Here is a 23,206-nt window from a genome sequence, read left to right as displayed (position 1 = left end):
TTCAATCCAAGTCTGCTTCTTGGCCGTGGTTGAATTTTAGTGTAATGTTCATACGGTTCACGTGGTCGTATTACAATTGATTTTGACATGATGTGACAATCTACAAACACGCGTTCTACAGCCAAGAGTTCGTGGACACGTTGGTTACTTGGTACTTGGTTAAGTTGTGGTTGTGATCGATACGAGGTACCACAACACGCAACACGTAACACGCAAAACTCAACGTCGACGATGCAAGCTTGAGGACGAAACAAAGGCAAAAATATTGGGGTTGTATTTTGGGCCGAACAGCCCAACCAACTTGGATTTTGGACATCTGAGCGAGATTACTTGCTCGGACAATATGGATTGGACAAAATGCAGGAGGATCCCTCTTGTGTATTTTGAGCAAACAGAGTGACGTGTCACGTAAGGTTTTTTTTTCCTTTAGACTTTATCATTATATATAGATAATTTTAACGAAAAGTTCATGGTACTGTTTATTTTAACGAAAAATCATATTTTTACACTAAAAATTCAAACTTATTACTATTCACTTTACCCTTTATTTTGTTATTATCATTAAAACTTATAATTTTCAAGTCATTTTCATTAGTTTTCCTTTATATATATGACATGCCTTTTGTCTTAAAAGAAAAACACAAATGGTAAAACTAGGAAGATAATTTATGCTCCAAAAAATAAGATATATCATAACATACTAAGAATTCTTTCGTAACTAATAATAATTATAATATTATGGGAGTTAGATACAAGGACTTCTACAAAATGGGTATAACACTAAGGCTGTACCGGGAATGACACTGTACCAAAGCTAATACTCACTCCAATTTATAAAAGTTCAAATACATGACAATGTGCAATTGATTACTTTTAAATACCGTCAAATAGTATTCTTGTAAAATCAACGACATGTTCGTTCAAATGTATCATATTTTATTTTAAATACGTCACATAAAAGTGCTTCTAATTATAAGTATATGTGCTCGTTTGGATGTGATTTTAAAATAATTAAAAGTGTTTTTGGTGAAATGTTTTTAGAACCAATTTTTAGTAAAAATGTAAGTAAATCCTGAAAAAACACTTAAAGTGCTTTCTAGAAGAAGTACATAACTGGTGTTTCTTGCAAAAAACACTTTAAGTGCTTTTGAACCCAAAAACATTTTTTCTAAAAGCGCTTTCAGCCATTTTAAAAACTACATCCAAACAAACCCTATGCCAAGTTCCTATAGGCTCTGGACAAACCGATATTCATCCATAACAACTCCCATTTCACATTTCCGTTGAATCTGCAACCGTTAAAACGTACGGTGTCACATTATTGCTAAACTGCCCCATTTCGTCTCCATCTCAACCTCTCCAGTCTTGCTGGTCAACCATTTGTTCTCACTCCAAATTCAGTAGTCCTGGGATTATATTATCCGACTCTGTTCCCATTAGATTTTCTTGGTGGAAATGCGGCAAACAGATAGAAAGATTATAAAGAGAAAAAGAGACGAAAACGGTGATCCTTTATCGCCGGACCTTTCTTGCCGAGAAAGTGACAGCTTTTTCTTCAACGGAGATTGTGGAGAAGACAAACTAATCCCCAATCTCAACAACTATTGTGACGGCTTTGCACTGGAAGAAGACCACTTGCAGAACTTAATTCTCAGAGAGATCGAATTTGGGTACGAGAAAGACGAAGATTTGGTGATTCCCATTTGGGTTTTGAACGCTCGATTGGAATCCATCACATGGGTTCTCCAAGTTAGTCTCTATCTAATCTCAAAAACACAATTTCTTGTTTTCCAAGTTTCGATCCAAAAAGTTGTTTCGAATGGGAATTTGATTGTGTTCCTGTCATTGGTGTTTCTCGGATTTCAGAGAAGAAGGGCTCTTGGATTTCATCCCAGAACAGCATATTTGTGCATGACATACTTTGATCGGTTCATTTCCCTGAGACAAATCCCCGTAAGATTTAGTTTTCGCCTTTTCGGGCTTTGTCCAAACGATAATGCCAATGTGTTTTGTAAATTTGTATTCCATTCGGTGTTTTAAATCGCAACTGTGTAACAAGACGCAGTTCATGTGTTTGCAGGTTAATAATAAAGAAGCTGTGGTTAGATTACTTTCAGTGGCGTGTCTATCTCTGGCTGCAAAGATGGAGGAGCAGAACATTCCATCACTGTCACAGTACGAAGTCGAAAATCCTCACCTTTTTGAAGTAAAACTGATTCAGAGAATGGAGCTTACGGTGTTGGGAGCACTAGAATGGAAGATGAATATGATTACACCCTTCTCGTTTATCGATTACTTCGTCTCCAAGTTGTGCCAAGAATCTCTATCTCATGTAAAATCCAAGATTGCAGGCCTCCTCCTTTCCATAATCACAGGTATTTCTATTTCTGTTTGATCACTTAGTTAACTGTGAGTTGATTTAGATGGTTAGTTAATTACGTTTTAATGTTAATGTAGAGTTCAATTCAATGCATCAACGACCGTCCGCTGTAGCAGCCGCGGCCACTTTGATGGCATTGGATCAGAAACTAACAAAAGAAGCATTGGAATTAAAGATAAACTCTGTATCAGAATTGAAATTTTTGGAAACTGTGAGTTTTTTTTTTTTTTTAGCCATTTTATCATTAATTAGTTGATGTTCAAGTAGGTTAAATGTTGGGACTTGCTGGCCTTTTATGTAGGCTAAAGATTGAATTTTGATTGATGGGTTTGATCGATCTTCGGGTTTTTGGCCTTTGTGTTACAGGAAGCTGTGATTTTCTGCTACAATCGAATGCAGGAAAAGGAGCTGAAGAGTCTGAAGGACCGATTGATCCCAGTAAATGTTGTAGATAATTCTTCAGTTCCTGCAGAGAAGTCTGTAAAAACCACTTGATCGCTGACGCAGTTTGATTCGTGCCCCATGGATGGATGCTGTAGAGAATTTTCAGCTAGATCAGATTACATTAGAGTAATTCTGTTCTGGTGTAGAAATTTCCATAGTGGAGTGGAGTTGCTTTGAGGAAAGAATCTTAAGTTCGGACGCTCGCTAGGGCAGCAAACACAAGGGGGTGGGAGAGACTTACATACGGAGGAGGATGCCTTGTACTGTATGTGCGGTTGAATGGTCAAGGGGTCCGTAATCCAGTTGTTTGCCCCTAAGATTTTCTTTGTTTAACACAAAAATCAAATCGAGTACAGATAAACCGAGTTGTATAAATAAAATCTAGTACATGGAAATCCAACCACACCTAGTAGAAATTAACACACATTTCAAATTTGCACAAAGAAAAAGAGCTGTATAAGTACCATCTACGCTGAAATTCGGAAACACACATATAGTTCCAGTATCGTTTGGGCATTTTCAAGGAAGGTTGAATACTTGAAGCCGGCGAAACTGACGGTTAATCTGAGATGTCGAAGCAAAATATGCTCTCGGGAAAACAATGCAGCAAATTAATATGAGAAATGCTAGGATCAATCGCACACGAGCTTATGCCCAAACACCTAGCATTTGTGCTTGTGGTACTAAATCTAACACTCCTCTCTATATACAAGTTAATATATTGATATACAAACACTGATATTCCTAAATTAGAAACCCCAATTCTGTTAAATCTGTTAACTTTCAAAACGGTTTCACGTCTCTGCATTCACTTTCACCATAAACATATTCAATCCTATTCAGTCTTTGCTGGTCAACCATTTTCTCTCTCCAAATCTTTGGCTTCAGTACTGGGTTGACTCACTGAGTTCATATCATTTTATTCCATTTCTACTAGCTTTTCCAGAGCTTTCTTGCCAATAAAGAAACAATGGACGGTGGCAATGACGATGATCCTTTATCGCCGGACCTTTCTTGCCAAGAAAATCCTGAATTTTTGATCGATGAGGTGCCAGTTGAAAACCCAGACGACGGCATCAACAACTTAATCCACATAGAGATCGAATTCGGGTTCCAGAGAGATGAAGCTTTGATCATTCCCAACTGGGTTTTGGAAGTTCGATCAGAATCCATCACATGGACTCTCAACGTTAGTCTCAAAACTCCAAAACCCCATTTCCTGTTTTCGAAATTTCGATCCATTTGAACTAACGTTTGTGAAGTTTCAGTCGGGAGTTTAATCTGGTGTTTCTTGAAATTCAGAAAACAGCAGCATTTGGGTTTCAATCCTCAACAGTAGTATATTTGTCCGTTACATACATCGATCGGTTCATTTCTCTGACGTCCATCGCCTTGCCTGTAAGATTTTGATTACATTTTAATTTGATTAGAAATTTTATTAGTATTAATGAATTGATTAATTTTTCTTTTTTCTGCAGATTGTAGAAGAAAGACCGGAAATTAGATTGCTTTCGGTGGCCTGCCTATCGTTGGCGGCATGGAAGGAGAGGATGATGCTCCCACAGCTGTCACAACACGAAGACGGAGATTACTTCTTTGCAGCGGGATCTATTGTACAAAAGGCGCATAGGGTGTTGACAGCATTAGGATGGGACATGGATATAATCACACCCTTCGCGTTTCTCGATTACTTGGTCTCCAAGTTATGGCAAGATTTTCCACCAGATGTGAAATTTCAGATTGCAGCACACCTCCGTTCTGTAATGACAGGTATTTCTGTTATTTACATGAATTAATTGATCACTTAATCAATTAATTTGTTTTTGTTGGTTGATTTAGATGGTCATTACGAATTAATTAAGTTTGTTCTTGAACGTTAGAGATCAATTTAATGCATCATCGGCCGTCCGCTGTAGCAGCTGCCGCCACCTTACTGGCATTGGATCAGAATTTAACTAATGAATCATTGAATGTCAGGATATCGGTTCCTGATTTGAATTTTTTGGAAACTGTGAGTTTTTTGGTTCGTTAATTAATCTCATTAGTTGGTTAATCAAATGGATTAAAGACTGGATTTTGCTTAATGGGTTGATTAATCTTGGACTTGTTGGCCTTTGTGTTGCAGGACGCTGTGTTTTTCTTGTACCATCAAATGCAGGAGCGGTTAGGTGGTTGAAAGTAAACAACCCAAAAGGTGCAGTAAATGTTGTAGAAAATTCTTCAGTTACAGCAGAGAAGTGATTCTGTTGATAAATAGTAAATAGTAAACAGGAAAGAGGAGATGAGGTGCCTTGGTGAGATTTGATGCGTTTGTGTTGCATGTTGGCCATCAAAATTCAAGAGAGTTTTGTAAAGATCTGATTTGTTTGAATGTTTGGGGTATGCTTTTCTAGGCGGGCCCTACTATGTTCTTCCTTATAAGCATTTAGGTTGGTTGGCTGTGTAGAGCTGAGGTGTCATGCAAAACCAAGACATCAATAGGTTTTTCTATGTGGAACCGGATCCCCTTCGTATCCATATATATTGAGCAGGCGATCTAGGTCGTTGAAATTTGATCAAACGGTTACAATTATTATAACTTTTAGAGGATCCCCTCTTTGTTACCTTTGGATCAAATTTCAACAGTCCGGATCGCCTGCTAGCTCAGTTTTATTGGATCTGGAGGAGAACCGGTTCCTTTCTATGCTAATCATATTTTGACAAAGTTAATTAATGGTTACTTTTAAATCACGACTAGGTGGTCCAGTGGTTGGGAATGAGTTCCAGATCCACATTCACTCAGCATATCCTAAGTTCGATTCTTGCCACGGATGAATTGTACGGTGATGGTCAAGAAGAGGCTAAAATGCCTTTGAGTCTTTCCGGCCTCTGGAAGGATGGACTACCGACGAAATCATCCGCTGATCTCCTTTTTATTAAAAATAAAATAAAAAATTAATGGTTCCTTTTCAAATTAATCAAACTCTGAAATTTAGATCGAATACAAATATCTTCATATGATGTCATTTTCACTCGGGAATTTTGTACGTAACGGGAGTATATTCTAACAGTAATATCACTATATCACGTGACGCCTCTGTTCACTGACATCTTTCCATAAGCAGGAGAGTATGTCATTTAGCCATGAATTTGCTAGCTGTTCGACTTTACAGAATCGAAAGAATGATCTTTGAAATGATGCCATAACAAAACCTCCATCTGTAGGCAAGCGCAGAAGTACATATTCAAGTTCCCAGTCGATCTCCTGTCTCGCTTACGCGGGGATGAATTTCAGAGCTGCTGACACCGGCATGCCAAGGAACCCAAGCGCAACGCTAACAAACCATTGCTTCAAACTTAGAGGATATGTGCTTGCGAATGTACCCAGGAACTCAATGATTATGATTTGAAAGATAACAGTGGCAGAGAGGACAGACACGAAAACGTAGTTCTGCGTTATGCCTTTGAAGACGTTTATCTTCTCCATTTCCCTCGAGCTGATCTCATTGAAAACCTGAAGGAAACAGCGTACGAGGGTGAGTAGTCATTTCCTGAATTCGAATTTTACTGTTTCTAATACTCCGATTCATGAACTAACGCAATATGAGTAAATCAATCCCCCGATAATTCATAATTACCTGACAAAACACAAATGAGTTGAAGATAAGGGTGTTCAAGATCAAATCAGAGTCTGGGCCAACGAGCTGAAAAGCCTCTTTTCCTCTGGTCTGTAGAAACCATAATATCAGAAACTGATACAGAGACTGCCCGAGGATATTCCTCCACATCACATTAGTGATGAAGTTTCCCGTCCTGCCAACTGGTGTTCTCTTCATCAAATCATCATTAGGCGGCTCAGTGGCTAATGCAAGGGCTCCCAGAGTGTCCATGATCATGTTGACCCAGAGAAGCTGTACAGCAGTAAGCGGTGTATTTCCTATGTGCGTTATCAACCCCAAACCAAAAAGTGAGCCACAATATTGTCATGAGAAAGAAAAAAGAAACTTAAATAAGAAAGAAAATGTCAGTGTGCTTACCGGTTAAACAGGCAGAAGAAAAGTTGACAATAAGTGCAACCACATTAACCGTTAACTGGAACTGAACAAATTTCTGTATGTTCAAGTACACTGAACGTCCCCATTTGGCGACAGTCACAATTGTAGAGAAGTTATCATCCAGAATTATCACATCAGCACTTTCTTTTGCTACCTGAGATGATTAGCACACGCTTAATCATCTTAATATCAAAAAGGTTCAACACATGAGAAGAAGAGAGCAAACGACCTGTCCTTGGGCAAACGAATCACTTCTTTCTTGTATTATCCATATTTAAACTAATATGATTTAGTCTCTTACCACCACCACCACTTTCCAACCCAACCTTTTTGCAGTCTTCTGATACCTCAGTTTAGTAATAAGCTCATCAATCAAAATAGTGATGGAACTTTTCTCTAAAAACTACCTAAGAAGTAAAAGAGTTGTCTGTCTTTAGCATGTTATATCTATAAAAAAGGAAAATCATCTGTGAAAATGTGTGACTTTATGATTTGAGAAAGCGAGAGAGAGACTTTTATTAAGACACAAAAAGGAGCAACATCATGGTAAATACCTCAGTTCCAGCAATGCCCATTGCAAGCCCTATATCAGCTTCATGAAGTGCTGGAGCATCGTTTGTACCATCACCTGTCACGGCCACAACTTCTTGAAAAGTGGTCCTTAGGTGTCTTACAAGGGTATGCTTATCCATTGGTGAAGATCGAGCCATAACCTGATCACATGATAATAAATTAACTACATGTTTCTGTAACAGCTCACTGGCGGTATTTTTGAAATTTTGATTACATGTTTCCGTATTAGTGTCTTTCCAGAAAAATAAGAAACTGTACCTGAAGTTCTGGAATAATTTTTTGTAATTCCTCCTCACTCTTCTCACGAAATTCTGGGCCTTCAATTGCCAAACCCCCATCGGTCAAAATTCCACATTCTCTTGCAATTGCTTTTGCAGTGTTTATGTTGTCTCCGGTAACCATTCTGACTGTAATACCAGCAGACCTACAAATTGCAACGGACTCCTTGACACCAGGACGAACTGGATCTTTGATACCCACAATGCCTATACAAGTGTACCCTGAGGCGGGAATAGGACTTTCAGCTGAGAACTCATTGCCAACCTCCATGTATGCAAGGCAGAGAGTTCTAAGTGCTTCACTAGCAAAACGTTGAATGATGCCACTCAAAAGATCAATGGATGCTTTATCGAGGGGAACAACCTCACCATCTGGACCCATGAATTTGTCACATGCAGCTAATATTATCTCAGAAGCACCTTTAGAGTGCACCCGGAAGCCACCTTCAGGAAGCTCTAGAACAACACCCATTCGCTTCTTATGAGAATTGAAGGGCTCAATTTTAACAACTTTTGATGCTTCCCGTTCTGCCTTGCAATCACCGCCAAGCAACATCCCAAATTCCAAAATAGCAGTCTCAGTGGGTGTTCCAAGTAACTCAATCTTGCCATCTTTGTTTTTAACTACTTCTCCTCCAGTGTTGTTAAAAATAGATTGAAGTATGAGTCTCAAACCGGAGCCAGGAACTATAGAGGCCAAGTTAGAAGCTTCCTCAGAGGTTCCCACATCTCTGATTTTCCCACAAATGCAAGCTTTCACAACAGTCATGTGGTTAGTCGTTAGTGTCCCAGTCTTGTCACTGCAGATAGTTGTGGCTGATCCCATTGTCTCACAAGCGGCCAAATGCCTGACTAGTGCCTTATCGTTCATCATCTTCTTCATGGCAAAAGCAAGACTCAATGTCACAGCCAAAGGCAAACCTTCTGGAACAGCAACAACTACAATTGTAACAGCTATAGCAAAATATTCCAAGATTGCCAATGCGTCATCTCCAGACCAGATCAAGTGGGATCCTTCTTGAAGCTTGCGGCTGAACAATCCTTGAACCAACACAGAAAATGTCACAACAGCAAAAAACAGGCCTATTTTCCCAATGATGGTTGCCACACCATTTAGTTTGACCTGCAAGGGGGTTTCATCATCTCCTCCTTCAGTGAGAGTAGTCATCAGTTTACCCCACTGGGTTCTCATTCCAACAGTAGTTACAAGCATCTTGCATGATCCATCTTGAACTTTAGTTCCAGACAGGAGAAAAGGATTAGTAGAATTGACTTTAACCGGTTCACTCTCACCAGTTAAACTGGATTCATTTATCAGCACAGAAAACCCAGAAACAAAAAGTCCATCAGCTGGGACCAGATCTCCAATAGAAAGATGAACAATGTCACCAGGAAGTAGTTCATATATGGACAGCTTCTGTCTGAATCCATCTCTAGTAACCTGAACCGTAATTTTTTTCTTCTCCTTCTCCAAGTCCTTGAACTGCAGGGATTGTTTATAATCACTAGTTGCAGTGACAAATACAACAAGCAAAATGCTCGCAACAATTCCAAGTCCATCGTGGGCACCCTTTGGCCAACCTTCTGTCATTATCCCAACAAGCAAAGATACAAAGGCACAAAATGCAAGTATCATGAGGGTAGTGTCTTGAAGGGCTTCCCACACATAAACAAGAAATCCATGGGATGGTTTTTCAGCGAATTTATTAACTCCATATATTTCTTTTCTCTTATGCAGCATTTTCTCAGAAGTAGAAATTCCATTGATACTTGATGTTCCAAGCTTGTCTGTGATAGTCTCCACACCACCATGACTTTTCAGCTTTTTCACATCACGGCCTTCAACAATCGATCCAACCTCATCAGCACAAATTTGAAAACCCGCAGCTTTGACTTCCTCAGGTACAGTATAATCACTGGGCAAACTTAAGCCTGCACACATTGAAGGTTGAACACCAAATAAACACATAAAAAAGATAGAAATATTGTTTTTAAATTTACGAAAGTTATAGCGTCTGTATAACCAACTTCAGGACTGAGTACGTTAAGATTCTAACCATGGATAAACTGAAGTGCAGCTTGTGAAACCAAAACTGCAACTCTAAACTTCTCCTGTTATTTCCACCGAAGAAGAACAAAGGACAACGCAGTAAGAAATAAAACTTTTCTTTTATAAGACATCAAAAGATATATTTTCTACATAAAGTATGCTCATGAATATAAACGTTTACTAGTTTCGACCCCCATTAAGTACAACGTATATCTGCCCAATTTCTGTTTAAGGTAGACGGTAGACCTTAATTCCATAGAACAGCAACTACGGTTCACCATACATGGTTCAGAAAGCTGTTAAATCCTTTTACGCATTATCGTAGTATTACATTCCATATCCCATTAATCAAACCCAGTTACAAGCATGTACTTGGTCGGGGTTTTCTTTTCGATATTCCGCAAGATGAGACAACACAAAATGGCAATTTCAAGCTGCAATGGATCTGCGAACAGCATGGCTAATTCACCATGCACCAGAAACAAGCAATCTCAAATTTCAGACAACAATGAGTCCAGAATTTTTCCCTCCCTTAGGTAAACCTATCATCGAAATATTTTCGAATACGGAGATGTGATTTTCCTGGCATTTAAAGCATTTCCTCAGCATCTGCCCCAACTTTCTATATACGTTACACTTGTTAAAGCATGTAAACCAGCTAAAATGTAAATCCACAAGAACGCTGGAAAGGAACACTAATTAATTATAATTACAGATTAACTGTCCAAATTATAAGATTAGATCTATTGTAGCACTAGGATCAACGGCAACTAACAACAACAAAAAAAACACTACAAATTTCTAAAAATGAAAATTTTCTCAGCAACCAAACAGGACATAAGAAAAAAGAGAGAAAAAAACACAAAAACAAAAAGAGAAGCCGATTTATACCTGATTGGAGCGTCGAATGGCCTCGGCCTCAAACCGCTTGGAGAGATTAGCAGTGAATCTGAACCTCCGTTTCCTATTCTTCACAAATCCACAGAGCTTCCTCCATCTCTCAAGCGCCTCCTCCGACGAGTTCTTCGCCTTCACATCAAAGTTCTCGTTCAAATAGTTCTCCATCTCACCTTCGCAGCTTCACCGCAAACAAGAAACACCTAGCCTTGATACACACAAAGACGACCCTAGCCTTTACTCATTCAAGCTCACCAGCAAAGATTCAAACGCAAGCTGAACCAAAAGTGCCTTCTACCAACGGCACCTGGAATCGCTTTTTCTTTTCGGCTTTTTCTCTCTGATGTGCAATAATTTTGAGCCGTCAAAGAGAAGAATAAGACCGGATTTGACCCCTACAGAATTTGACTTGTTCTTCTCTTTCAAATCTCTCTCTCTCTCTCTCTCTCTTACTGTTCTTGCAGCTTTTGTCTATGGCGGTTGGCGGAAAGCCGAAGACGGAGAGAGATTGAGCGTTGACTCTCTGTACCGTGCAGCGCTCTCGCCTCAAACGATTCAGCATCTCCGCTCAATTTTTTGGACGAAACGTTTTAGCGTTTCAACGACCATTATGCTGTGGAGTGGTAGTAATTGAGGAAGACTGCTTACATGAAACCGTTTACATCGTATTTCAATTCGTTAGCTCGTTGATATGCGAATTAAAATTTACATAACACTATATTATTGAAAAATAATGTTAGAAAGGTTAAACTTTTAAATTAATGTTGTAAATGTTAAATTATTACTTGTATATTAAAATATCTTATATTTTATTAGTAACGTATTATTTAACAAAAATACTATACAATTATTATCCAATTCTTTCATGAATTTTAATTTTCTATTACTATAATTTAATTTAAAATTTTAGTCTTGCTAATATTATCATTATTAAAAAAGAGATGCCATGCAATTATTTATCCATTTCATTTAAATATTTATCATAGTTGGAGAATGAGCGTAATAGAGTAGTTAAATATATTAAACAAAGATATCTTTGCCACGTGGTAGAGTTGCCTAGTTTAGGAGAGAGAGAGAGAGTGGTAAATTTGGGAAATTTCAGGAACTTAATATCTTAGCTTGTGTTTGGAAGAAAATTAAAAACTCAGAGAACTTGGATCCATTACATGGGTTGCACTACTTTGTTAACGTATTTTTATCTTAAAAATTAATCATTTATCCTTTTAATTATCTTTATTTCTCATCTATTTTTGTCAATTTTCAATTACCTAATTGAAGAAATTGAAGAAAATCAATAGCTAAAATTTAACAAAATATGTGAAAGACGAAAATAATGTGAGGATAGAAGTATTCTTTAAGTAAACTAATAAGTAGGGAGGAATAAGTGGGGACTGAATTCCCACTGGAAGCTTATGCATGGTCGTTTGTTTGTTGTACACTTGTATATGATAAAATGATTTGTAATTTAATTAATTTATAATTTTTAAGGAAGAGTGAGTATTTTCAAAAGAAAATCGGATATATTTTTGTTCACCATCCTCGTTATCTAACTTGAGAGTAGTGAACATCTCCGTCATGTGGGACCATTATTTAGGAGTGATGACAAAAATAATTTCAAAGAATTTTAAATGCCGTGTGATTGGTTAGTGAAACTTCATTCGCAGGTTTTGGCTATGGGAGCGTGGGTTTCGTTTGATAGGGACTTGGAAACGAATGAGTGATGACAACTCAGCGTGTAAGCAGAGCCGGGGCCATTAGTATTTTGCTTGTAACTTTTTCTGTTTTTGTGTGTTTTGGGAAAGTTACTGTTTATGGTTTTTTTTTTTTTTTTTTTTTTTTGGGAAGTTCGATATTTGTTAAACAAATCTGAAAACGTACAAATTAAGAATAGTGTGCATAATGAGTTTCGATAAAATTTTAAAGGGGTTTTCAACCTGATCGAAGAAAAAAGAATATCCCGCACAACAAGACAACATATCTTCAAATGACAATACATAGGCAAATTATAACGCATCTTCAAACAAAATATCCCTAAACAAATTAAAAGGTTCTTCAAACCACACAAACTGTTGATTACTATCATTTCCCACTCGATCAAGGCGATGCGTAACCGAGTTGCTTTCAAACAAAATATCCCTAAGCAAATCAAGAGGTTCTTCAAACCACACAAATTGTTGATTACTATCAATTCCCACCCAATCAAGGCGATGCGTAGCCAAGTTGCTTTCTCGCTGTACATGGTGTAACACCGGCTGAGGCAAGGGCTTGAGTAAAAAACGAAAAGGTCGTTGATAATAGGACCCAAAGGTGAGCAATCTTCATCCTTACCCATGGCAGCCATCACCAAACTTGAATGTTCTTCGAAAACTACATTCATACCAACTATGCAATAAGACTGGGCCAACAAAATAGCTTGACAGGCAGCAAAGAGCTCAGCGTGGAAAGCAGAACTTGTCTTTCCAATTAGACCGACAACAGCAGCGATGAACCCGCACACCCACCCCACCCACACCCCCACCCAACCCCACCCCCCCCCCCCCCCCAACACGAGTGATCTCGAAGAATTACACCGAAACCACCCCGTAATCCTTGTTGAATCCACGCCCCGTCAAAATTACATTTGACCCAATTTACGTCAGGTTTCTTCCACTTCTGGAGGGGGGACGATTTACCTTCCATTCCATAAAGCCTCATTTATGTTCTTCCACAGCAGCCATAAGATCATCAAACACAAGTCAAAAGCCGAGGATGGAGAGTGCAAAGCAATGTGTAATAACCATTGCAAAAATTGTTGAGCGCTGCCATTCTCAAACCGAATACCCATACCCCCAAACCAGACCACCTTCGCCATGCTGCAATCTCTTAGTACGTGTTATGTCGACTCGCCGTGTGAACCACAAAACCCACATAAATTATTCACCACCACTTGCCTCTTCGCAAGGTTCGATCTTCTGGGAAGAGAATCCAAACATGCACGCCATGCACGAATCTTTACCTTCCCCGGAACACAAGCATTCCATAACCTCTTCCATAATTTTTGGCCACCAGTACTAATCGAAGAAGGGGAAGCATTTGCACCATCCCCAGCTGAAGAAATGATACCTCGTGCCACATGGTAGGCACTTCGGACTGATAACTTCTCATTGCGTTCATAATGCCAAATGCGTCGATACTCAACCGAACGCATACTGAGGGGAAAGCTGACCATTTGCTCCACTTCCTCCTGGGAAAATAACTGATACAACAACTCAAAATCCCACCGTCTCAAGCCTGCAATGATGAGATTATCTACCATGGCCTCAGCATCCTAGTACTCCGGCGGTGGACTCAAGACTCGAAAAAAGGAATATCTCGGCAACCAATTGTCTTGCCAAATTCTGATACTCTTCCCATCTCCCAGCTGCCATCGAAGCCCTTTTTGTAGCACCGACCGTGAAGCCGCAATACTTCTCCAAACATACGATCCATTGGCATTCACCCGAGCACTCAGACAGTCGGTTGTAGGAAAATAGCGGGCTTTTAAGACATGAAAGGCAAGAGAGTGGTTGTTGAATAAATCGCCATGCTTGTTTTGACAGTAAGGTAAGATTAAAAGCATAAAGATCCCTGAAGCCAAGACCTCCCTCGTGTTTAGGCTTACACAATTGGCGCCAATTAAGCCAATGGATTTTCCGTTTGCCAAGGTCACCACTCCACCAAAATTTAGCAATCATCATGTTTAATTCTTCGCAAAAGGATTTGAGAAGAAGAAAACATTGCATAGAATACATAGGCAAGGCTTGTGCCACCGTTTTCATTGGCAATTCTCGTCCCGCGCTACTCAATAAATCACCACGCCAACTCTGTAGTTTTGTTCCAAAGCCGATTTTTCACATACAAAAAATTTTCCTTCTTCGACTTCTTGATAAACACAGGTAAACCCAAATACTTATCATGAAACTCCACTCTCCTCACACCAAGACAATCAGCAAGTAATTACTTGTCATAAGTCGTGAGATTGGTACTAAACGAAATGTAACTCTTTTCAAAATCCGTTGCTTGTCCCAAAGCAATTTTATAGATACACAATACCTTCTTAATATTCTGGCACTCCATAAGCGTATCCCGAGTGAAAATAAAGCTATCATCTGTAAAGAACAAGTGGTGAATACTTGGGACTGGGCAACACACCTTGATAGCTTGCAGTTCCCCAACGGATTATGCCTTTGTAAGGAGAGCCGAGAAACCCTCGGCACAATTAACAAATAAATAGGGGGAAAGAGGATCCCCTTATCGAATTCTTCTTCCTGGATGCACATACCCTACCGGGTCGCCATTCAATTTGAAAGAGTACGAGACTGTGGAAACACATAACATAACCATATGGATCCATGTCGAAGAGAAACCCATGTGATACATCATAGTCTCAAAGAACTTCCACTACAAGCGATCATATGCCTTACTAATGTCTAACTTCAACGCCATAAGCCCATTCGACCCCAATAACCGTTTATGCATATAATGAGCAACTTCCGCTTCGCCATAATTTTCTGCCTTGCTTTCCATGTTATAATAAAGGAGGATATTACCCTTTTACCCTCGTTTGTAATTGGTAAGCAGTATAAGTGAGATTGGTTGTACGGGTCGAGAGGGAGATCACATGGGTGAGGTTGGGACATACAATCACAACTTCCTGGAAAGCATGCTAGAGGTAGGAAAACTAACAAAAAAATCTTAAAAAAAATTAGTTTTAATGAAAAATGACAAATGAATGTGTAGTAAATAGTATCAGAGAAATGTAAAAATGTGATTTTTCATTAAAAGTGAACAGTACTTGAAGTGTTTCGTTAAAACTCCCTATTTCTTTTGATATTTCTAGGTAAAATTGATAGGCAAGTTTGGTCACTTATATTATAACAGTATTTTCTATTTTTTATAATTAAGTTTGAGGTCATTTATATGGTTTAAAATGTGAATCGAATTTTGTAAGGAACATTTTCTTCATAATGTTTTCAAAACAATTTATCCAAATTAAAGATGATCCTTGAATTTCGGTTAAAGTCACGCATGCAACTTGAAGTTGAAACTCACATTTTTCAATCGATTGTAGTTTGCAACTCCTCTTTGTGATTTATCACCTCGTGTCTTCTTATTAATTTTTTTTCTTTATACATCAATATATTTAAATAAGAAGTGGGAGATTTGCGCGTAGCCACATAATGAGTTTCTCTTAATAATTTGATATATATCTTGTAATTCACAATAGATGACCTTAAGACCTCTCATTTACAAATTAAGACAAATACTAATAGACTTTAGTACTAAATATCATCTTCCCATCCATTTATTGTAAAGAAAAGAATCAATGGATTGAACAATTCTATTTTCAAAAGCTCATCACACCCACCCATCCATATATTAAGGGAATTTTTAAAAAAATGAGGCTCTTTATAATCATCTGACAGCTTATGCTTTTGAAATAATATTTTATAATATTAACACGAAAATTGATGTTAAACGACGAAATGACAAAGAGTCTATAAAATTTTCATTTTGAAGCAGTCTTGATAGCATTTTTCAAATTAAAATGGGGTCCATGGGTTAAGAATAACATAAGAAATGCTCTAAACATTTTTTTCATCTTACTGTTATCTAGCCGGCATTAAAAATTAGGAATAAAGTAGAAAACAACAAAAGTGGTGGTGGAAATTCCACTCACTGGGTGGCCCCCTCACGCCTTTTGAAATCACTGTCGTGCAGCCACGTGCCCTTCGAATTTCACAGTTATGGATAAAAAGCCCAATTTCAAATAGAGGCCACAGCCCAAATGTTACTTAACTGGGCTTGGTGTCCAAACTTTTGTGCATCTCCCACTTTATCCATTAGTCATCTTAATATTAATATTTTAATCCAATGCACGACAAAATTAATATGAAAATTTGAATAAAAACCTTTAGATCAATTGATCTAACGGTTTATATTCAATTGTGCAGGTTAATTGTGTAGTTTTGTTGTGCACTAGTAAAAGCGTTTTTATAGTGAGTCCCAAAGTTTGCACCATGGGTGAAAGTTTAGAACATAGGCTTTAATGAACTACATCTACGAAATAGTCTTAATACGCTTACTAAATTTGTGAACATGGTAAAAACACGAAGATCAGTTTGGCATTTAGCTCAAAGGAAATTTTGTTTACACCGGAATGGTATTTATCAACACCGCTACCCCCTTCTTGGGTAACATCTCCGGTGGCCTCTTAGCCGGAATCACCGCCTTCTACTACTCGATTCCTCTCCCTTGGTTCCCCACATGAAAACACAACGATAAAGTGAAGTACAAAAATGGGCCAACGAAATGGTAATTTTCAATTGAGGCCCAAAATAAAAGAGAGTTGAATACCTGTGGACTCTCATTTCATGGGTTTCAAAATTCTACCTCAAGGCCCACAGCCCCATTTTTCAAATTTTAAAATTATACAAAAAGATATATAATTTTATTTGAGACACCCGTATATTATGGTTATATACTTGAGATGAAATCGTCACGAAATAGATAGAACAGTAATAAAAACACTAAGCAGACAACAACGTGGAAACCCCACAATCTCACAATTACATATCCAAAAATGTGTGGACGTACATATGTTTCCAATGCACGCGTGCAGACAGACCATAATCTAATCTTGATAATCCGTTAGATTGAAAGATTTTACCTATGTGCTAAAATGTGATCACTCAACAACCCTAAAATCATTCAAACTTTATACCATGTCTTTAATTTTTATATTTTGATTTGAAATTCGACTGCTAAATAGGTGACATGCGTCATGCATGCACGAGAAGGTCATCCTCGTTTGATCATGAAAGTGCATATTTGACATAGAATATAGCAAAAGTGAAATCATGAGAGTAACAAAAGTCCTACACGTGCATGATCCTAAATACGACTCTGTGTATCTAATTCGACTTAAAACTAATTGATAATTGATAATAAAATTAAAAATCCACTCGTCTACGATAAGTATAGCCTTGTACATGAAGAAGTGTATGTAACACTCATCCTTCTTTTTGTCAATTCTTATCTTTAACAGTGTTTGTGTGAAATATTTTTTGTGTACCATTCTTCTTATTTTTGTTCATTAGTTCTTCTTTAACTTATTCAATAGTACGTCTAAGGAAAAAAAGTTGAGTGATGCAGTAGAAAAATGAGCGTGAGAATTACGAATAGAAATTAGGGCATGCAATCAATTTTGTTTGTGAGACTGTAATCTCACCACTTGATATCAATCAATTATATAAATTATATACAACTTGTTATAATCTGAAGTATAAACTTTGCTTTTACGCATGTAAACTATAACAAGTAAAATTAATAACGCTATATGACCGATGCTACCTAGCCTTTTGGAGTAGATGCATGATGATCTTCACGACCATGTAATATTCTAAATTGTGTAAATAGGACGTTGTTGCCTATCCAAGTACGTCAAATCTAATCAAAGTGATGAAAACCCAAGATGCAAATGCAAGACACAAAGTCGCATCCTAGCATGGGAAACCATTAGATCAGTGGGAGGCAATGAGTCATATGCACGCGTGCTTTGAGAAAACTAATCTGATTAAGACTTCTCTATCTTAATATATGTTACCCATTTTTTATTATACCTTTACACGTAATATCATTATTTCATTCAAATTAATATATTTGTATATATATTTTTTAATGTGAAAATATTGGGCATCAAATTTTTCGTTCACCTATGTTGTACATTTGGAAGAAAAAATATATCACTCGACAAGAGTTTAGTGTACACAAAATTTGTCAATAAATGTTTGGAGGGTTGAGATTGAAAAATGGAAGAAATTTTTAGTGTGTCTGGAACATGATCCGGTAAATCAAGTGTCATAATATAAATAGTTTTAGAAATTATTTTTTTCAAGCATTCAACCACTTATATTATGAGACTTGTTGTATCGGACCGTGTTTCCGACACATTAAAAAATCTCTAGAAAAGTGGAATGAAGTTGGTCCATGCAAATGGAAGAAAAGCTAGTAAAGTAGAAATGGAGTTTATGATACATGGTTCTAACAATGATTACGTCCAAAATCGCTCCAAGTAATTCTCCTAGCTAATCATATATATATATATAAGGATTATCCAAACCACCCTTTTTTAGTTGACATGGAATCAATGAAAGAAACTAGGTTCATTTACTTAAACAAGTAAAAAATATACATAAACATAAATCCTCTTTTGTAATATTTCAGATCAATAATAATTAAGGACACTACTTTCCACTCGTGAATTATTGATGAGGGAACGTGGCTATTGGTGTTCATGTGATGACATGTATTAAAGCCAAATTAGTGGGAAAGAGAATCAAAATTCCTACGTTCGGTTTGAATATAGGAAAAGTATAGCTGGTGATAATTGTGGGTGAGTGACGAGCTTATATTTGAACAGTACTATTTATACATTATTTGTTAATTTTTTTTTTTGTTTTTTTAATTTATTTGATCTAACGATTAAGAATTGACAGAAATGTACAAACAATTTAAAAAATAAATGTGTAAATAACAACGCCCTTATATTTCGGGTTACGGTGTTAATAAGTAAATTGCATGTGCTTGCATAGGGTATCCCATTCTAATTAGCCATTGACAAGTCAAGAATTCGAGGAAGATGCTAGATATAATAAAGTAGAGAAAAGTAAAGAATTAAAGGCCCCAAAAGTAAATTAGATAAGATGATAAGCCTTATGACTCATCGCCACCAATTTCAAGCCAAGAAACTTGACCTATTCCACGTACAACTAGTACATACATCCACACACACACACACACACACACACACACACACATATATATATATATATATGAGAGTTTGGATTAGAACGCACACTTTTGACACATATTATAATATATGTTTTTATGAAAATTACTTTGTAATGTATTTCAACGATCTAATCGTTTATTTTTTATGTTTTACGTAAAAAATTATCTATAAAAAGTTATTCAAATCCGAAATTATATAATTGTTGGATTAAATTTAGTATTTTTTATAGAACTATGTTCTTTTATTCTCTTTATTGCAAATAAATATCTTAGTAGTTGGGATAACAACACATTACATAATGAACTCTGCAAAATATATATAAAACATGTATCTTTGAATTCTAACCGTATATATAACTCTTAGACAAGGATTGTCTGCCCTCCCATTTTCCGTACCCTTCTGAGTCCTTCTGTTTTATGTGGTCACAGTTAAGCTACGCCAATATTTTATATATTTTTTTATAAAGATAATAAAACAAAAATAAATAGTAATATAAAATATTAATATGGTATAACCGTGATCACATAAACAAAAAAAGTACGAAAGAACACCAAAAATAGGAAAACAGACAATTCTTGTCCTGTAACTCCCTTCTCCCCTTCCATTAATCTCTCTTCCCAACATTTACAATGTCATTGTCTAGTATCGAAGAGGCGGGGGACCCAAATTTTTATACAGTTCTACCTGCAAAACTTTCTAGGAGCTCACATGCTGTCATCCAATCAATGGATGTCACCTACTTTCTCTTTAGTCCCATAGTTATCAGTCCTTTCATTTCTCACTTAATTTTATTGTACTTTATTTCAACTATGCAGATAAATATTTTTGCACATAAAAATTATATGAAAATTAAAGAAAAGGATTTGAAAACTTTAAATTTTACGATAACGATAAAATAAAAGGTAAAATGAATAGTATCATAATTGACATTTTAGTGTAAAAATATGATTTTTTGTTAAAATAAACAAGACCGGAAACTTTTCGTTAAAGTTCTCTATAAATATAGGACTTTGGACCCTATGAAATTTTCAAATAAGAAGGTATTCTTGTTTAACAAGTTACACGCCATTTCGATGTTAACGGGTACTAACTTGCAAGGAACATTTCCAATATTTACTATATATATTAACATTTAAGGAAAACTAATGAAAATGGCTTGAAAACTTTGAGTTTTAATGATAAGGACAAAATAAAGGGTAAAGTGAATAGTATCATGATTGATTTTTTAGTGTAAAAATATGATTTTTCATTAAAATAAACAGTACCGTGAACTTTTCGTTAAAACTCTCTAACATTTATATATGCAAATGAATAGCAATTATCACACAGCTGACACTTTTAGTACTAGCTAGAAATAGTAGTAGCGAGAGAAAGGAGAGAGAGAGAGGTTTATTTTTTTTTTCTTGGAAATATCTTTGCCAAATATTGGAAATGTAATGTAGAATGTCAATTTTGTAGCCAATTATATCGAGTGTTGGATGCGGCAACAAGAAAAAGATGGACCATATTTCTCATTCCATTGTATATTACCATATATATTTCCTTTATGTTGAAGGCTACCCCCATTGAATCATATTCTTCTCTAGCCAGCCCTATATAGCCTACATCAAACCAATTCATCATCCATTCTTCTTGGACTCTGCCCTTGCTTTTGATGACTCGTGAGACTCAGTACAATCTCATCCATATAGGAGGAGGATAGAATTGAGAGTTCTAGTACTATCTACAGTATCTCATGAAAATAAACGTGTGAAATCATTATTCGCATTTCTAAGATGAGTTGGAAGACTCTTAGTGATATCCATAATGTACGTTGATTGAATTACACCATGTTTATAATCTACGTGGTCACCAAGAACACTAAAAAGCAACTTGCATGGAAAGATTCATTGTTACGTGACGTAATTATCCAATAATCTAATGTTATGCATAAAGAAAACTTACAAATAACATTATATTGTTGTACCGAGACATCATAATATTTGCCTGGCTAGCTTCAGACACTTCAGTACGTATGGGGCCGTTGCACATCTTCCCCTTCAATCTAGTCCAGAATTTAGTTAATGTGTTCCACACCCAGGAGTTCTCCACCGATGCATCGTCGTCATCATGCATTGGTGCACGTACGTCACTTAAGCTGTCAGCATTTGTACTACGCAATAGATCTAGGGTAATTGAAGCGCCACGTGGCACATGATTAATCCTTGTTAGTTGAGTGAGCTTCACAGAAGTACACACGATTCTCTCATCCCTGTGCTTATCCTTTAACTTTTTGTTTTTTTTTTTTTTTTGGTGAACGCTTATCTTTAACTTTGGTAATGCTTGCCAGGCAAATTCTCTAGGTTGGAACAACTTTAGAACCTTCACATATAGTCTGTATTCATGATAGAAATAGGGATTAGTTACAGAGCTCATTTTGCATCGAATTTCAACGATTTTTTTTTTTTAAGCTTTACTTTATAGATCATTTTTGTAAAATATTAGTGTTGAGAATGAATTCAACATTGATAAAATGAGGGACATTGTATGTGCTTATAAGTAATTGGGCTACTTTCCATATTGTCAATTGATTTTATGCTGGAATCACAAATTTCTTCAATTAGCCAAATCGGAAATGTTTGAGATATCTAATTGAGTTCAAAAAAATTGACGAACACTATATTTTAAGAAATATTGGCATTTCATCAAGACAATTAAATTGGTAAATGAGTTTGGATTGAATTGACTTTTTGCAAAAACGATCTACGATTGAAGACTAAAAAAATAGACAGTTCGAATTATTAAAGTTCGATATTGAGTAAACCTCGTAGTTAGTCCCCATTTTTATAAATAAAAAATAGAACCCCTTTGAATTAAAGGAAAACTAATGAAAATGATTTGAAAACTTTGAGTTTTAACAATAAGGACAAAATAAAAGGTAAAGTGAATAGTATCATAATTGACTTTTTTAGTGTAAAAATATGGTTTTTTGTTAAAGTGAATAGTACCGCGGGCTTTTTGTTAAAACTGTCTTGAATTAAGACTCTGTTCTCTTTATATGAATTATTAATTAATATATCACTTGATTTTACTATTCTTGAAGATAAAAAATAAAAATAATTATCAAATTAACCCTATATTTTTTACGGAAAACTAACGAAAAGTTAAAAAAAAAAACTTTAGTTTTAATGAAAAAGAACAAATGAATGTGTAGTGAATAGTACCAGATAAAAGTAAAAATGTGATTTTTCGTTAAAAGTGAATAGTACCGGGAATATTTCGTTAAAACTTCGTATTTTTTATCAATCTATTCCTCAATATAGGTTTGTGTTTCGAGTGCATGAGCAAATGCCATCTCTATCAGGAAGTCGCCATATATGCCAATGCCATAAAGCCTGTGAAAAACATATGAAGTTTCTCTCTGCAAGTTGTGACATATTTTTCTCATAGCTTTTGCTACCAGAAGCTGGACCAGAGAGAAATGCTAGCGTGGTATAGGTAAGCGATCAGCAATGTACCAATTTAAAAGTGTCAAGTCCAACCACTAACATATCATACAACAATGCATCTTACTTTGGATAATTGGCGGAAATGATGATTTTACAAATTTTAATTGTCAAAATAACCAAAATTAAATAGCAATGGCCTATTGATCTAATATTGATGATATTGTATTATTATTGACGAAATTTTGATGACATATCAACAAAATTTCCAAGGCAGTAATTATTTTAGGAGCTGAGATTTGTGTTTTCAACT

At 36.4% G+C, this 23,206-nt stretch overlaps 3 protein-coding genes across 4 annotated transcripts; 2 read left to right on the top strand and 1 right to left on the bottom strand.

The window, feature by feature from the left end:
- Positions 1–1,287: 1,287 nt before the first annotated feature.
- On the top strand, positions 1,288–3,227 carry LOC103951043 (cyclin-D5-1-like). Of its 2 annotated transcripts, XM_009362330.3 has the most exons (5): positions 1,290–1,749; positions 1,867–1,953; positions 2,081–2,375; positions 2,458–2,591; positions 2,747–3,227. In XM_009362330.3, the coding sequence occupies exons 1-5, from the start codon at positions 1,456–1,458 to the stop codon at positions 2,873–2,875; spliced, it is 939 nt and encodes a 312-aa protein (XP_009360605.2). In that variant the 5' UTR covers positions 1,290–1,455; the 3' UTR covers positions 2,876–3,227. The 2 variants fall into 2 exon arrangements, with proteins under 2 accessions (XP_048436219.1, XP_009360605.2); XM_048580262.1 differs by lacking the exon at positions 2,458–2,591 and having other exon boundaries at positions 1,288–1,749; positions 2,747–2,886.
- Positions 3,228–3,359: 132 nt separating this feature from the next.
- LOC103951054 (cyclin-D5-1-like) lies at positions 3,360–5,263 on the top strand. Its single transcript, XM_048580267.1, has 6 exons — positions 3,360–3,504; positions 3,762–4,013; positions 4,127–4,222; positions 4,303–4,594; positions 4,705–4,835; positions 4,950–5,263. Exons 1-6 carry the CDS (start codon positions 3,448–3,450, stop codon positions 4,998–5,000), a joined length of 879 nt encoding a protein of 292 aa, XP_048436224.1. The 5' UTR covers positions 3,360–3,447; the 3' UTR covers positions 5,001–5,263.
- Positions 5,264–5,751: 488 nt separating this feature from the next.
- Positions 5,752–11,313, bottom strand: LOC103951070 (calcium-transporting ATPase 1). Its single transcript, XM_018648391.2, has 7 exons — positions 10,651–11,313; positions 9,767–9,821; positions 7,690–9,641; positions 7,413–7,571; positions 6,841–7,012; positions 6,442–6,740; positions 5,752–6,317 (listed from the first exon to the last, which is right to left on the bottom strand). The coding sequence occupies exons 1-7, from the start codon at positions 10,822–10,824 to the stop codon at positions 6,078–6,080; spliced, it is 3,051 nt and encodes a 1,016-aa protein (XP_018503907.2). The 5' UTR covers positions 10,825–11,313; the 3' UTR covers positions 5,752–6,077.
- Positions 11,314–23,206: the final 11,893 nt, after the last annotated feature.

The sequence above is a fragment of a genome, unplaced genomic scaffold (genome assembly GCF_019419815.1).
Source record: "Pyrus x bretschneideri cultivar Hongxiangsu unplaced genomic scaffold, Pyrus_bretschneideri_v1 Contig1, whole genome shotgun sequence".
Taxonomy (NCBI): Eukaryota; Viridiplantae; Streptophyta; class Magnoliopsida; order Rosales; family Rosaceae; genus Pyrus; species Pyrus x bretschneideri.
Note: the sequence above shows the minus strand (reverse complement) of the source record. Positions and strands in the feature narration are given on the sequence as shown.